Raw genomic sequence first — 16525 nt, forward strand, 5'->3', positions numbered from 1 at the left:
GAACATTTGCCCCCCACTTTTTATAACTGTTTTCAGTTTTCATAACGAGTGCTGGTAACATTAGCATTGTTATGCTGAGACTCTTCTGTGTGTAATGTGGATAAAACAAATAAAAATTTAATGAGCTATTCTTTCATCATTCCCTATGTCTTTCAGGGTCAGGATTCTCAGTGTGGAAGGGAAAAATGCGTATGAGAGAGGGAGTCAGGTAAGAATCCTGAAGTCTTGAAGTCTGAATGGGCTACGTTAACTCCTGAAATGTGTTATCCGTGTGCAGAGGAGACCTGGAAACGATGGCCTCCCTGCTAGCAGTGAGCATGGGGGTACGGCCATCGCCTGCTTACAGAAAGCAGAACTTCTTGGAGAAAAGGCTGATTCCAGGTCTGGGTCAGGCAAGGGACAAAAGAGCAGAGAATGTCTTGTACTAGAGAGCAAGGTGACTACCGAAGACAGCAGGGGTCAGGGCGAAAGGGTGCGGGTGTGACCTGAAGGCTCCCACGGGCCGAAGACCACATTTCAAGGATAAAAAAGGGCAGTGGGCGGACATCCTTCCATCTGATGTGCATCCACCAGGAGCGTAAATGATACTTTCACATTAACAGGCCACCAATTCCCGATGCGAACTGTGCCACTTGTGCAGGTGGGAGAAGCATCTCCTTCCATATTATTCCAGCTAATGCACCTGGTGCTGAACTCTGTGCACTGAAAAACGCACCTGAGCAGAAGAAAGTCGTTTTCTTCTGGAGTCAAAAGAGAAACTGTGAGCTGTGCAATCCAGGACAAGCTCCCGGAGTGGACGGTCCCAGCACCCGAAGGGAACTGTGCTTCATTAACGCCGGTGTCCACGGCTGCATCACCAGAGCCACTGCTCACCAGCCCTCGCACATTTGGGTCCTTTCTGAAAACTGTCTCACCTTGTCTGCCGCGCACACACGCTTGCGAAGTTGGCTTTGAATGAACCGGTGGTTGGGCTATTTGTTCTAAAGAACTGGCTTCCAGTAACTTGGCCGGCTCCAGGAGCAAGAGTGTCCCCTAAGGAGGCCTGAGGAACTTGTGGAAGAAACAGATATAATTGAAATTCAGAAAGCTACTTGCAGAAGGTGAAGACCTAGTCAAAGTAATTCCAGGGCAAGAAATCTTCACGACACTGTCACAGCCTTCATGTACAGGTGCAGAAGGGGCTGGGCTGCTCGCAGGCAGGGGACGGGAAGCACAGGGACCACAGTGACATCTGACGAGCAAAACATGAGGACGTAGACCCGTGCCGACCGTGTAAGGGAGTCGCATCAACAACAACTTTTCACTGGGTACTTTTGCTACGTACGTGTTGCAGCAGGTACAGAAGAGCTGTGCGTCTTTAAAAAACTCAGACCTAACAAGAAAATTATGTGTAAGAAATAAGGCTGATTAAAACTATATTTCTAGTTCTCCTGGAATCTTTGAGAGATGTTCAAATTAATGTGCGTTGGGAGTCATTCAGAAAAGTAAATACGATTTAAGCTGTGACGAAAGGAGAGATGAACCAGCAGAGGAGTGACTGTATAAGCAGGGAATGAGGCACTGAGGACGGTGAGTATTTTATTAAGTTATTCAAATCCATATTAAATTATGGTCCTACAGAAAGCATTGGCTATTGATAACCTACTGGAGTAACTAGCAAGAAAAGGGATGGTAGCAGAGTTTTTTTCCAGACTTAAAGATAAGGAATGATATCCTTGGACATTTCTTCCTAAGAAAGACAAGTTCGTTGGGTCCTAGAGCGAACCCCCAGTGACCTTGGCTACAAGAACAGCTGTGGGAATATCAGGAGTCCGTGATGCTGAGGCTCCCCACGCTCCATCAGCCCGTTTTCTGCTCACGGAAAGAAGGCTGAGGGAGAAGAGCTACACACACACGCTGGCCTGCAACACTAGATGTTCCAGAAGGACGGGACCATGTCCGTCGTGTCCTGGTGTCTAGAACGGGGCCTGGTCAAGCCAACACCTGCTCTATATGGAAAAGCAAATCCAGTTCTGGCATGCATGGCAGGGACTGAACAAACTCAGGATGGGTAGAGACAGATGAATGAGAGGAATAAAAGAGGAAGGGAAAGGGGCAGGGGAGGGAGGGGGAGGAAAGGGAAGCAGTCTTGCTGTTAATTAAAATCTAATTCATTTTTGCATATTGGCACTGTATCGAATAACCTTGGCAGGTGCACTTATTTCCTCAATTGACACCAATTACTGCCTTATATAACTGGCAGGGAACATGGTATGAGATAAAGATGTGCAAAGCTGAGGGCCCGAACCCCTTCCGCCCTGCCTGCTGGCCACGGCCACCATAACAACAATGAACGCTCGTTTTATGGTCAACAGTTTAGAAAGAAGCTCTGTAAGCGTTTGATACAATGACCCTGTAGGGCAGATATTCTCAGCTCCCCTTTACAGAAAGGAAAATGACATCTCGCAGCCGATAAGTGACTTTTATAAGATCACCCAGTAGGTGGCAAGACGGTCACATGAACTGGAAGTCGCTGCATTTCCTCTCAAGAAACCAACAGTTAAAATGCAGACAGAGGCAAGCTAGACTCGAAATGCAGGCAGACACGGCGACACACATAAATACACACGTACCCAACAGTCATGGCACGGGCACACGCGTGACCCCTGTGGGAGAGAATCGCTTCCCTGGGACGCAGACAGGAGCAGTCTCCCTATTTTGGCAACTGCACCTTGACACCCCCGAGGCGGCACAGGAAAGCGCAGGGGAAGCGTGGAGTGTTAGGATGAAGGGAGTAGACGGAAAGGCCTCGGGGACAAGGTGAGTTTGGGGGTGGGTTTGGGTGGAGGGGACCCTGGGCGTGTGGAACTCCATCAGCCTCTCTGACAACAGGTGGTTAGTAATGTCTGCGCCCCTCCCCCGTCTGCCACCGCCCAGGTGGCCTCTACTGCTCTCATGTCGCCTTTTTATCACAGCCCTTCCTCTCTCGTTCCTCCATACTGTTCATTAACTTTCTATTGAAGTGCTGGAGGTGAATTATTGCTAACAATATGTAATGTTGCTATAAAAATATCTCTGTTCCTGTTCCCACTCCTAGGTACCCGAGTGCCCTCACCCAGGGAAACTACCTTCAACTTGGCCTGAGAGCTTTCTCACAGGCCATATGCAGACTGGTCAGGTTTTAAGAAATCGTGAATCCCCCCCGACTGGCAGAGGGGGCACATCAAGGGCATGTGCTGCGCATCAGTGTGTTGGAGCGCAGCCTCAAGGGGCCGTGAGCTGGCCCTGGCTGTGAGGGCACAGACTTCTCATTCAGGAATAAATAAAGGTGCCCAAGACCCATGCTCCAGACTGCAGGCTGTGGATGCACCATGTCTGAGGGGAGATTAAGGAACAAGTTATTAAGCTCCAGAAGCATAAAGCCATGCCATCCAAGGACAGGATAGCAAGTAGAGAGGGCGCAGTAGACTGCCCTGGAAGGAGCTGGGTTGCCCAGGACCACAGGACAGAAGCTGATGGCTTCCCCCTTGCCGAGGACCCCTGAGGACGGCAGGGTCTCAGAGGCCAGTACTGGGCACAGGCCTGGCGGGACGGCATGTGGAGACCACCAGAGGGGCTGGCTCAGAACGGAACTCAGGGTCCTGGAGGAGGAGCCCCGGGCACCCGTGGAGCGAGGCCTAGAGGCCCAGGGCTGTCTCCCAACGTTCCAGGATGGTGAGGGCCTCCGGGTTCTTGAACTTAATCCAAAGAAAGGGCATGGATCCCCCCTCCTAATGACTGCTGCCTGATTTCCCACAGATCCTAGGTAGGTGGGAACAATTCCAGGTTTATTTTGGACACATAAGCACTCAAGTAGCAGGGAACGCATTCATATTTTTTATAGGAGTTTAGAGTCTACCGCAGCTCCCTCTAAGGAGCCATAATTGATACCAAGTGGCCCTGCCTTTGGCCTTGCCACAGGGAACTGGAAAAGCAGTCTAATGCGGGCTGCGTGGGAAGGCCGGAAACGCCCAGCTGCACCAGTGAGATTCTCTTGCCTTCCACAGTCTGAGCCAAAGAGGCAGCGGGCACAGAGCCAAGAGGTCAGGAGAGCTCAGGCTGCCGTGCATGAGAATGAGCATGAATTACGTGGAGAAGGCCAGCCAGGAGAGAGTTCCTGGGACATACGAGAAAGCAGAGGTGAAGGGAGCAGAGAGCACCTAATTTCTAACCCTAGTTCATCGCTGTGAGGTCTGCATGTCTTCCCTGCTCACGATGCACTAGGAACCCGCTCCCTGTATTTTTATAATGGAACTACTTCCACTGAAGCTAATCTGAATGGGTATCCATTTCTTCCACCTCAAACATCTCACTCTTAAGACTCAATCGGAGTGGCATGTATACCCCCGGCTATAACAAAGCCCGAGGCTTTTCATCTGAGGTAGCCTGTCTGATTCTTTTGACCACCTCCCATGGCTCTGACTCTAGAAGATGATGTGATTATTTCCTTAGAACGGGCGAGGCTGCAGGAAACATGTCCAAAGCACTGACGACCCAAGCAAAAGTTCTGTTGCTGCTGTGATAACTGAGATCTCTTCGTATTCCTAGATCATCAAATGCAAACTGCTAAAACGACAAATGCACACCTCCTAATCTGAATGCGGTGCCAACCGCACTCAGTCCTTCTGCCCACGCTGATTTCTCTGGGCTCTCAGAGAACGGACTTGGGACTAGGCTACGTGACTGGTTTCATTCAATAGTGCCATGTTATGAAAACAGGGACTCTGAGCGGGCTCACTCTGAGACTCAGCACGGGATCACTAAGAGTTATATCCCAACAACAAAGCAAGTTTTCCCGGGAAGTACATGTGTTACGGCATTAATTCTACGGTTGCATTTTTTTCTATTCTTGCTAAACAGAAGAGTCGAGTGTTAGGGTACCGACCCGGAGGCTGGGGGAAAGGTAGTCTTGAAATGTAAACTTAATATTCTGTTTTTAGAGCCCACGCCTCTTCCTAGAGGTGTAGAAAGAGGCGAAAAGACTCGTCTTCACAGGTTGCCAGTCAGAGACGGTTTTGGTGGGAAGTATTACCTGCAAACGGCAACCCCACTGTTGTCTGCCCTTGTGCTGCCCTCCCTGTGGCTTTGCCCATCTGTCCCTCCTTACCACTGGTGTTTTTCTGGATGACAGTTTGGTCCATAATTTCATCAAGTAATTTCTGTCTGTAGAATCCAGGGAACTATACTTCTTAGCTGACCTCTGAAAGTTCGGCTGAGTTGGCTTAGTATCTGGTAGGGGAAAAACACAAACTTTAAAATAAAAGGCATAACATAGGGTAAAGGAACTCTCTCCAGTGAGAAAAATGTTTGCACCTGGATTTGTCCAGACACTACAAGCTGCAGGTTTAGAGTCTGGATAGTGATCTAAAGTCACGAAGAAGAGAGGCATTCAGATGCCTGGGGTGAAGGCTTCTGGGGCAGAGAGCGCAGCTCTATAGAGGGGCCCAGGAGCATGCGTAACACAACCACATTAAAGACTCCAGGGACGCCCAGGTGAGGAAGGGAACAAGATGGAGAGGCTCGATCCTGGGCCCTACCAAAACCAAAATCCAAACCAAATCCCTGGTCCTTTTGATGGGACTGTAAGAATAAAGCATTGTGAAAAAAAACAGGTTAATTTGAAAAAAGTTAGGATAAAATTTAAAGAAATAGAAGTTACATTCATTGAAATCATTTCTTTGGAAAGGATATATATAATAAAGACATGTATATATATTTTATAATATATTACATATTATATATATTTACACACTATAAAATATGTATTATATATTGACGTATATATTGCATATACATATGTGTATTACACATACAATAATGTATATATTGTATATACAATTATATTGTATATACAATGCATATAATGCATGTATTATATATTAATGTGTGTATTAATGAATAAGGTTTATATACATAAACCTTATATATTTTATATATTATAAATTTATATATACATTATATATTTTATAACATATAAATATAAAGTTTATGTATATAAACCTTATTCAAAATACAGCATAAACTATTCCTTTATTATATATAAAAAATATATATGTAATATATATTGCCTATATATAAGGTGTATATATATACCCGTTTATATATATATAAGTATATATACATATATGTAAGAAGTACATATATACATATATATAAAAGAAATGTATATACATATATGTGTGTGTGTGTGTGTGTGTGTGTGTGTATATATATATATATATATATACATATGTAAATACAAAATACAACATTTATGTAAGCATTTCTTGGTTTGGCTTTCTGAGACATCAGCCATTTGTACTATGCCAGGGTACAAATGGCTGTGGACAGGCATTTGCAAATAAGCCAGGGTCAATCTGATACAATGCAGTTATAATTCCAACAATTTAATGACTTAATGGTCTCTCGGCAACAAAGCATTCTGGGTGAAGATTATTACTATTACACTGCGTGGTGAAGCCACCACTTCCGTGACTTGAACTCCTATACTAAACAGTCTCATACAGTTCTTAATGTAGTTTCTAGTGTCTTAGTACCTCCATGAGCAAGAGATTCTACTTCTCAGTTAATAAAAAACCACGATTCCCACGGTACGGTAGGATGCCCCACTACAAAGTTTAATGCGATCTTATTCAAAGTACCTAAATTAAAGTCAGCCTCGAGGCAACATTAAAAATATATAAAAATTATTTTATGGCACACACAAAAAACCAAGTTCTTCAGTCTATAGACTAGGTAAATTTATTTAAATACCTCCAATGAAGCATAAATGAATTTAATGATGCATGACAGATTTTAAAGCTGTTTTATGGATCAGTATCATTACCATATGCAGGAAAATATAAATGAAATATCTGGAACAACCAGCACTACATCTCAAATTAATTTTAAATAGCTCAGACCTTTTAGTTAAAATTATATCCTTTTGCAGTCAAGTGAATTAAAATAATATTGGTATAAACCATCTTAAAAGAATAAGCAGAGAGCCCAACCTAAGTAATAAGTGCAGTAGAAGTCGTGTAGCTAAGAATAAACATTTGTATGCATATTTAATGTTGTATCATCACACAGACTAAACAGGGCCTCTTCCTGCATCAAAGAAAGGAGACAATGAAAGAGGTCCATGATCTCCTATCATTGGCCCACAGCCCCGGCAATACCTACCAAGGAAGTCAGACCCTGGCAGTCAGATTGTGGACGCAGCTGACCCTTGCAAAACACGGCTGGAAGTGCACGGGTCCACTTATATGTGTGTTTGCTTCCATAAACATGGTAACTGAACTTTCCTAAGGATTTTCATAACCACACTTTTTTTAATCTAGGTTTATAGTGTATGCTACATATCACATACAAGATATGTTCATTGTTATCAGTAAGGCTTCCAGTATGTAGCAGGCTACTAGTAGCTAAGCTTTGGGAGACTCTGAGGTTATGCATGGATTTTGGACCCTATGGGAGGCTGGCACCCCTCACCCATGTGTTGTGGGGGGTCAGCTGGGTCTTGAAAACCAACAATCACTATTTTAATAAGCAATTTTTCTGTATTGAGATTATATGTGCGGCAAAGTAACCGAGTCACTCTCCTGTTCAAACACATGAGACAGAACACTTTTTAATACAAGTTTTAAACATTTAAATAAAACCGTGCAAAACCAATCAACAGTAGAGATTGTCTGAAGACACGTGGAACGTTGTGACCTGACAACAGCCTTTAATTTTCAGATGAAAGTACTCAGAGAGTTGGATGATTTCAATACTGTTCAGTCCCCGCCCCACTCAAATGGAGCTTAAAAAATGTTTCTTTAGGTAATAGTGATAGGTAACAAAAATGCTGTATGTGATTTTTAACAAAAGTAATTTATACCTACCATGATTAAATATATATACATACAATATATATAAACTGTAAATACCTATAAAATCCCTGCAGAAGACTCTTAATATTGAAATACAATCATGAACATGGCCAAAAACAAAGCACAAAGATCTGCTATACAATGAAATATATTTATTTTTCATAGGACAATGACACAATTTGTAGTGGAAAATAAAGGGAAAGGCTCTGCTCACTAGGAAGTGTTATCACAAAACTAAAGGCGCCAAAAGAACCTAGTTTTTCAGGACAGAAATAAATCTTAAAAGTGTTGTCTGTCTGTGCTTATAAGATAGTAATGATAGCAACCTGAAACCTAACCATTTTTATATAATATCCATAACAATTTTCCATAGCAAAATAAGCTTTTACAGTAGAAAGCTACCATATCCGTCCAAGGAAATACAGAAGTAATGTTCATGTTACATGGCAAAATGAATATGATTATTACACTATTCTAACAGTAAAGTACTGTATCCTGGAGTATTCATCAAATGAAGAATCGGCTATTTAAACAGAGAAAAGATTCCACATCAGGACAAAGAAAGGCGTGCAAATGTGCATTCTCACTCAGAGAGAATGAGGTTCGAAGTGTTTCTTGCCATTGAACTTATTTCAAATGCAGTAGAAACCATGTACCTGGAACGTCTGCAGCAGAGTTCAATTAAGGGCCCGATGTCTGGGCACTGTATTCAGAATGTGCTGATTAAAACATATGACGAAAGCAGCCCGAATTTCAGTTCTTTAACATGGATGAGTTTATCATGAAGCAGTTCATGGACACTTTGAAGGCGATACTATACAGGACAGGTACATTTCAAGAGCAGAAACTTGAGACCTAAGATCTGGATGTGTACACAATTTGGGAGAGAGAAGACAGAAGGAAGGGTGGCAATGGCTGGCAGGAGCCCCTAAGGGAGCTTGAATACCCACAAAAGGTTTCCTCTCCCCCAGCAGTGTGTTCAATAACCAGAGTTCGGATGTGATCCCCACCCACCCGTGCCTGCCTCTGGGGTGAGTGTGGTCTGCGCCCACCAAGGGCTCACCCTTCGACAACAGCTTTCAAAGATGTTTTGTGGACTGATTCCTCCAGCAGAGACGGTGTGTGCCTCTTTTCACTTTGCTTTTCTCTTTTTGCCTTTGGAAACTGGCGGCCTTGAGATCTGGTAGCTCGTAGAAGCCAGTCTGGGTCTCGACCCACCACAGACAGAAAACAAACGCTCAGTATCTACTGGGTTAGTCCCTAGTCAAGTGCCCTGCCGGCACCCACCACTTAAGCAGTCTGACACATAAAGTATGAAGGCCTTGGATTTTATCAGTAGTCAGACAATAATAGTACAAATAATAGGTAACGGGTATGATGTCCTCTGTGGCAGGTGCTGTTTGATGAGTCTTTCCAGTGTGCACCCCAAATTTCAATGCTGCCTGTGAATGCCCATGAACAAATCTATTGATCCAAGGAATGTTTTGCTGAACCACAATTTCTTGCCAATATTATTCTAATTCTGCGTACGCCCCTTAATTCAATGAAGGCCGTCAATGTTTTTAAAAGGATTTCCAGAGAAGAGCATCCCATTTGCCAAACTCTTACACCTGCTCTGACCAGTGCTGTTGCTATTTTAATTAATGATGCTACTTAAGAAATTTTTTTCACATATGAAAGCAACCCAGTGTCAAGCAATAGATGAGTGAATAAAAATGCCGTGGTGCATACATACAATGGAATATTACTCAGCCATGAAAAAGAATGAAATCTTACCATCTGCAACAGCATGGATGGACCTAGAGGGTATTATGCTCAGTGAAATACGTCAGAGAAACAAATACCATGTGATCTCACTTGTGTGTGGAATTGAAAGAACAGAATAAGTAAACAAAACAGAAATAGACGCATAGACACAAAGAAAAAACTGATGGTTGCCGGAGGGGAGGGGGTTTAGGGACCAGTTGGAAAAGATGAAGGGATTAAGAGGAAGTACAGATTGGTAGTTATAAAATAGTCACAGGGATGTAAAGTACAGCACAGGGAATTATAGTCAATAATATTGTAATAATTATACATAGTGCCAGGCGGGTACTGGAAATATTGGGGGGAACACTTTGTAAAGTATATAATTATCTAACCACTATGCTGTACACCTGAAACGAGTCCAGAATAATATTAAATGTAAATTGTAATTGAAAAATAAAACGTAAAGTTCTTAAAAAAATTAGCTTTTGCTGCTTACACGTTAATACTAACAAACACATCAGCACTAACTATGTGTCAAACATTGTTCTGGGTGTTTTTCAATATAGCAACTCATTTAATCTTCACAATCACCTCGAGATGCCTGATATTATTATCGCCATGTTATACATGAGAAGTTCATAACTTGCCCAAGTTCACACGGCCAGGTCGTACTGAAACTGAAATTTCCAAAGATCATTTTGATATTTAGTGATATTTGAAATCATAAATCTAAAAGAAAATAGTCTTTAGCTTTCCTAATCATGAGTATACTCTCAACATCACCTTTAAGATCAAAGATTTGGTCTTCTAGTTTATTTATCTATCGTTGACACAAAGAAAGAGCCTCTTCTTATCCTTTTTTCTGAATGCTTGGTCAATAAAGGGACGTGACTTCTAGAATTACGTCTTTCCAATTGAACTGACCAGCTCCGCCCTAGACACTACATACATAGTACAATCATCTCAACTGAAGTTTGGGGGATCAAGTATTTTCCCCGTCTCCATATTCTGCCACAGTGTGATTCTAACGGCAACACAGCGTCCTAGCATGGGATGGTACTGTAAGGTTTTCCCATGAGTTACTTTTAAATCCCATTAGATGGCTTGACTTTTTCCAGGTTTTATTATAAAGACATTAATCTGAATATCCTTGTACACAAACTACTTCCTTATGACAATTCTTGGGTTAGAATTACTGGGTTAAAGATACGAACGGTTACTAAGGTTCTGACAGACACTGTAAAACTGTCCCCAGAGAAGCCACGCCGGCTTCCTTCACCGACCACATGGAAACCGCACTTTCCCTCAGACTCACCGAGGACTGATTCGTTTGCCATCTTTGCTAGTTTGGGACCCCACGTGTCCATGTGGATTTCACTTACAGTGAGGTTAAGTACATTTTGATATATTTACTGGCTCTCATTTCTCCCTTTGTAAATTAACCAGTCATGCCCTTTGCCCAATTATCTTTTGAAACTTGAAAATAACTGATTGAGCCCTTTGAACACTCGAAAAAGGCCCTTTCAAGTCCATTGAAACGGTGATCTCTGCTGATGTGAATAGTAGGGGCCAGAGTTCCCTGAAAAAGCTGATGATCATATTAACTAATAGAATGGCTGAAGTCCATAATTTTTTCCCCATAAAGGTAACTTTGCTGAGAAACAGCAAATGGAAGTGACACAAGCGTTGTCAATGTAGGTGGAGAACTAACCATTTAAAAATATTTATTCTGCCATTAAAAAGAAGCAGTTTCCCTTACACCAAGAAAATCAATGATAGCAATAGAAACCGCTCCCAGACTGCAGTTGGTGATCTTTCCTGCTTCTTGCCTTGGACCACAAACAAAAGGACGCCCAGTTGCCCTGCACCTGAGACCCTTGCGCCGCCAGATAAAAACACAAACACGCATACACTACCCTGTGAAGGAGGCAAGGGACCTTCAAGTCAAGGAACGAGAAATTTGGCTTCTCACTTCCCATCAGTACCCTAATGAGAATGCAACCAAATGCCTTCAGAGGCCTCAGAAACAATTGTCCAAAGAGGAACGTAAAGTCCTTTTCCTAAGTGAGGTACTGCTACCTCCCAAGTACCCCGTACACTGCACATAACCAAAGAGGTGGTTCTCATTTTTCCCCCCTCTTTCACAATCTGCCCTCCCCATGCATACACTCACGTAATTCTCGAATCTTCCATCCCTGCCACAATGCCTTATTCCAGACCCTTCCTGTCTTGTCAGGACTACTGTTGCACAAAGCTTCTCAGCCATTTTTCCTGTCTCCTATACTGCCTTTCTCAAATGTGTCCTCTACGCCATCTTTAAACGGAAACCTCTAAGATAAAAATTTGACCCCTCCACACCTCCCCATCATCGGGAGATCACGTCCCCCAGGTCAGGGGCATAGCTCAGAAGGCCCACTGAATGTACATATACCTGGAGCTTTGGGCCATTAGAATAGGCTATGCCTGACTTCATGCTTGGGCCTGTGCTGTTTGCTCTCCAGAAACCGTCCCCTCTGTCCCATCAGTCAGCTGACAAACTGCCACCTCGAAGACTCAGTTGAAGGACACCTTCCTCTGGGAACCATTTCCCGGTTCAGTTTCCACATCCCATGCGGAATCCTGTGTTCTTCCCGGATATCCTTATGACAGTCTGGAAAAGTTAATACATCACTTTCTTGCCCATTTGATGCTAAACTTAGCTGCAGGGCCTCCGGCTGCCCAAATCCCATGGTGTTGGCGTGAACCCTGCTGTCTCCTCCGTTGAAGAGTGAGCTCCTTGAAGCGCCCTCATCACCTCACTGTACGTAGCGACTCTCATGGCGTCTGGCACATAGGAGGTCCTCAATCAGTGCTTGCTGAATGAACTAACGTAATCAAAATAAGCGATACGCTTAAGGTTCACCTTCTTACTTTCACGTTGGACAAACCAGATAAATCAGAGAGTAGTTATAACACAGGCTTTTAGTTTTACAAGAGGACCGCCACATCATGGATTTTGAAATATCAATTTCCTCTATTGTCCTTGAAATAACAATGACACACATTCAATATTGTGGACACGTACCTTTGGTGTAAGGTAAGACACATTTACACAGGCATTTACATAGTCGTCAATTACATTTGTCAAATACAGACTGCCCAACACAACTTCGCATGCTATCGTATACTTAGTATAATAAGCCTTCAACTGTAGCTTTCTAAGAGTTGAAACTTGCATTGGCTGCCTCACTCCCAGTTGTTCTGTCTTCTGGGAAGGCAGATTCCGTACACCTCACACGTGGGCAGAGCGGATATGTCTAAACAGGACCCTGTCCCCAGCCGGGGTAGACTGCTTTAGGAACGAACACTTGAGTTGATCGCTTTCTAGGAGTGGGAGCCGCCAGTTGTTACATACAATGTGAAACTTGAGGTGTCAGTGTGCAGAAACGGCTACACAGTCATTTGCACCAAAGGGAAGAAAGCTCGTGTGGAGTAAAAAAGGGCGTGATGACAATTGATGAGAGCCCAGGAGATGACAAGGGTCCGGGAGATAAGGATCCAGTAGACGACAAAAATAATGCAGAGGACAAGGGTGCAGCTTCCCTCCGGCAACTGCTCCCCAATCTCCCTGCCCTCTGCCCTCCCCGCCGTCTGGCTGAGTGAGGTGCTCCACCCCCTTCGGAGCCAGGAGCCATTCGCAGAAGCTGGCTGGGGCTGGACGCCTGTCACGGGCCAGCAAGAGAATCCTGATGGTAGGAATACACGAAAGCAAATTTGCCTGAACTTCTCCCCCAGTAATTCTTTTAACCGATTCTACCAGATGGTTCAACATAATGAAGGCAGAAGCTAATTTACATAGGGCTCCTGTTCAGAGAGAGAGGAAGCTACTCATTTTGAAATTCATTTCAAACAGAGGTAAGTTTAAAGCTGTATGTGCCGACAGCATCTAAAACCTTGGATCACGGTGTCATGCGTGACAAGAATTTTTCCTCTTCCCTTCAGAAGGTTCCCACAAATCTGTGGATTTGGAATCTCTGGGGTTGAAGGAGGGGGTGGCAGTGAACTAAAAACCAGAAATGTAAACGCTCCCTTTCTCAGCATTCTTGCCTCTGGACCCCTCAGTGATGTAAGAGGCGTGAGAATTTGCTAATCCAGAAGCAGTTTTTTCTAATGAGCAGAGTGAACAGCCACACGGCGCCACCCCAGACAGAGCTGGCACTGCTGTTGGGGTCCCCATGCGTCTGACACCAGGCTCCTGGCCGACCCAGATCCCTGTGACTGATGCTATCAGTTGGTGGGGGTGGGGGCACTCCTGGCTGGGGTACCTCCTTATGGGGGCTGCTCTCTCAGGCTGTGATGACAAGCTGCCAAAGAGGCCCCGTGGTGCAGAGACAGACTGCAGTGGGTTCCAGGAACCCACTGGCTGGACAGTGCTGGTGGCCCGTTTCTAGGCTGGCTCCAAGTGCAGGGGGAGTCTGTGTCCCAACGTGCAACGTCCAGGACACAGCTTTCCATCCTGGGCGGCACTTCTTCAGGGGCCACTAGACCGTGGTGCTCTGACTGCCCCTCGCCCGCAGCCGTCCCTGCCGCCCACCCTGCTCCTCCGCAGACAGCCGACCCTGGGGCGCAGTGGGGCTCTCCCCCTGCGGGGCTCCCCCATGTTTTCGGGTGCGTTTCTCTTTGGTTTGCTGCTTGGAAGCACTGTGTCCGTGAACAGAGCTCTCGCTGGCCTGACGGGTCTCCCCAACAGGCTGCTGGGAGGCGGCTGCGCCATCCTGCCCTGGGCGGTCTGCAGCAGGCCCTGCCTTCTGAGGCCGTTGTCCCCTTTCCTGACCCTCTGCTTTTCTCCTCGGACGCTCCGGGGGAGCGGGACCAGCCGGTGTGCACTCTGCAGAGGCCTTTGCATTCTGGAGCGTTCTCCCATGTGCAACTTCACCCTCTTGAGACGGCTGGTCCCTGCTGAGGGTAGCTTTACTTTCTCGAGATAATCCTGAAGAACGCTCTCTTTTCAAAGATGGTCCTTTTTTGGACACCTTCTGAACTGGGCCATTTGGGGGGAGGTTGGCACGGGCCTCTTTTTTGGAATATTGTGCTTTTTCCTTTTCCTCTTCCAGTTTTTGGGGACCCCTAGGCAGTGGTTCCACGTGCAGGGGCTCAGGAATTTCTGGTGTGTGGCCTTGGCTTCTCTGGTTCCCCTGAGTGGGGCTGGGGCCCGGGTGGGCGGCCCCCTTCGGGAGAGTGGCTCTACTCCGGGATTGTGGCTGTGAGGCCGTCTGGTGGCTTCCAGATGGCACCTGTCTCAGGTGTGCTGGTCCTTTAGGTGTCTCCCTTTGCACAGGAAGTTTTTTTTTCCTAGCTCCCACCTGCTGCACCGGCTCTTGGTTTGGGGGTGAGGGTTGCATCTCTGGAACCTTCTTGCTGGAGGTGCGGACTGCTTTGGGCGCTGGCCTCTCCTTTACAGGCCTCGCCTCCGGACGCGCCCTGGAGTTCTGAGGCGGTGGCCGTTCCACCGAGGGCGTGGGCAGGCGAGGGAGCCTGACCCCTGGAGTGTCCTCCTCCTGTGGTGGGGCAGGGGCCGGCTGTGGCGCGAGCTCCTGCGTGGGAGGGCTGATCAGGGGGAGTTTCACCTCCCTGACTGTCTCTCCCTGGACGTGCTGAGGACTGTGGCGCAGGTGGGGGCTCAGGTGTGGCGGTGGTTTGGGGTGGGGAGGGCTGATGAGAGGCAGTTTACCGGGGTCGCCTTCCTGAGCTGGCGGAGGCCTCGGCGAGGGCGTCACGGTTTGATCTGAGGCTGTTTCTGGAGCCTCCTCCCTGCTGGGTGAGGGGAGTTTGGGGGTGGGCCTCCGACTCTGGAGAGGAGCAAGGACCCGAGGCTGGGGCAGCCTGGTGGGAGCCAGCCGGCTCCTGGAAAGCGAAGTTGTTGGGTCTTCCCTGTCCTGGGTCTCTTTGCTCTTTGTGGGGTCTTGGGGATGTGGCGGGCCTGGGTATGGAGTGGTGACCTGGGCACCTGTGACTTCGGAGCTCCCCTCCTCCAGAGGGTGCTGGGAATCTCCCAGAGATGGTCCAGGCACCTCGGCCCCATCAGGGTCGGGAGGCTGTCTTGGTGGCAGACTGGCCGACTCGGTCTCCTCATCCTGGGTTCTCTGGGGGCTGAGGGACGTGGGGTCAGGTCCCTGTGGAGGTTCTGAAGGGGGCGGGTCGGTGGCAGTTTCCCTGACCTCCCCCGATTCCTCATCCCGGTCCTTAGGAGGGCTGTGGACTGGAGGTGGGTCAGGGTGCCGAGTGGACGCCTGCCCTTCGTCACCTGCTACTGTCTCGGAGGTCCCGGCCTCACCTTCAGGGAGAACATCCTCGGCCTTCTGGTCTGGGGCTAAGTCTTGGGCCTCGTGGGAAATACTGAGAGCTGGGGGGCTCGGCTGTGCAGGGGGCTCGGCACTGATGTGACTCTCGGGAGAAAGCTCTTTGCAGGGGGCTGCCCCGTCCTGTGTCAGCTCCTGGTTCTGGGAGGGAGCCAGGGTCTGGTTCTCAGGGGCCTGTGCATAAACCTGCATCCCAGAGAGATGCTCTGGTATCTGGCCATCTGCTTGCAGTTTTGCCAGGCGCCTTGGGGAAGGAACCAGGTGCGCTGGTACCCCGGAGGGGGTCTTCTTGTTAGAGGGGTCTCCTGCTTTGACATAAAAAGAAGTTAGCTAAAAATACGTCAACAACTATGACCGCCAACCTTAGAAATTAATAACAAAGAATATCTTTCCTTTTTTGATGCACATAAGCCCTTGAAAAGCATACAATTACACATATGGAAGGATATAACCACCCCTTCTCCTTGCAGATACTCTGTGCCTGGAATCCTCTTATTGAGAGGAACTTGGAACAATATTTGTCCACTGAAAACAGGAATGTTAATAAACCAACATAAAGGGGCT

At 46.5% G+C, this 16525-nt stretch overlaps 1 protein-coding gene across 1 annotated transcript in view; it reads right to left on the bottom strand.

The window, feature by feature from the left end:
- Positions 1-16525, bottom strand: part of LRGUK (leucine rich repeats and guanylate kinase domain containing) — a 99775-nt gene that overhangs the window by 16402 nt on the left and 66848 nt on the right. The window contains exons 16-17 of the mRNA XM_053657098.1: positions 14578-16269; positions 5126-5247 (exon numbers count right to left, since the gene is read on the bottom strand). Of these exons, the coding sequence (XP_053513073.1) occupies positions 5126-5247; positions 14578-16269 (1814 nt within the window). The remainder of the gene's footprint in view (positions 1-5125; positions 5248-14577; positions 16270-16525) is intronic.

Source organism: Artibeus jamaicensis, unplaced genomic scaffold, assembly GCF_021234435.1.
Source record: "Artibeus jamaicensis isolate MK-2021 breed Jamaican fruit bat unplaced genomic scaffold, CSHL_Jam_final scaffold_3307, whole genome shotgun sequence".
In the NCBI taxonomy this organism is placed as follows: domain Eukaryota; kingdom Metazoa; phylum Chordata; class Mammalia; order Chiroptera; family Phyllostomidae; genus Artibeus; species Artibeus jamaicensis.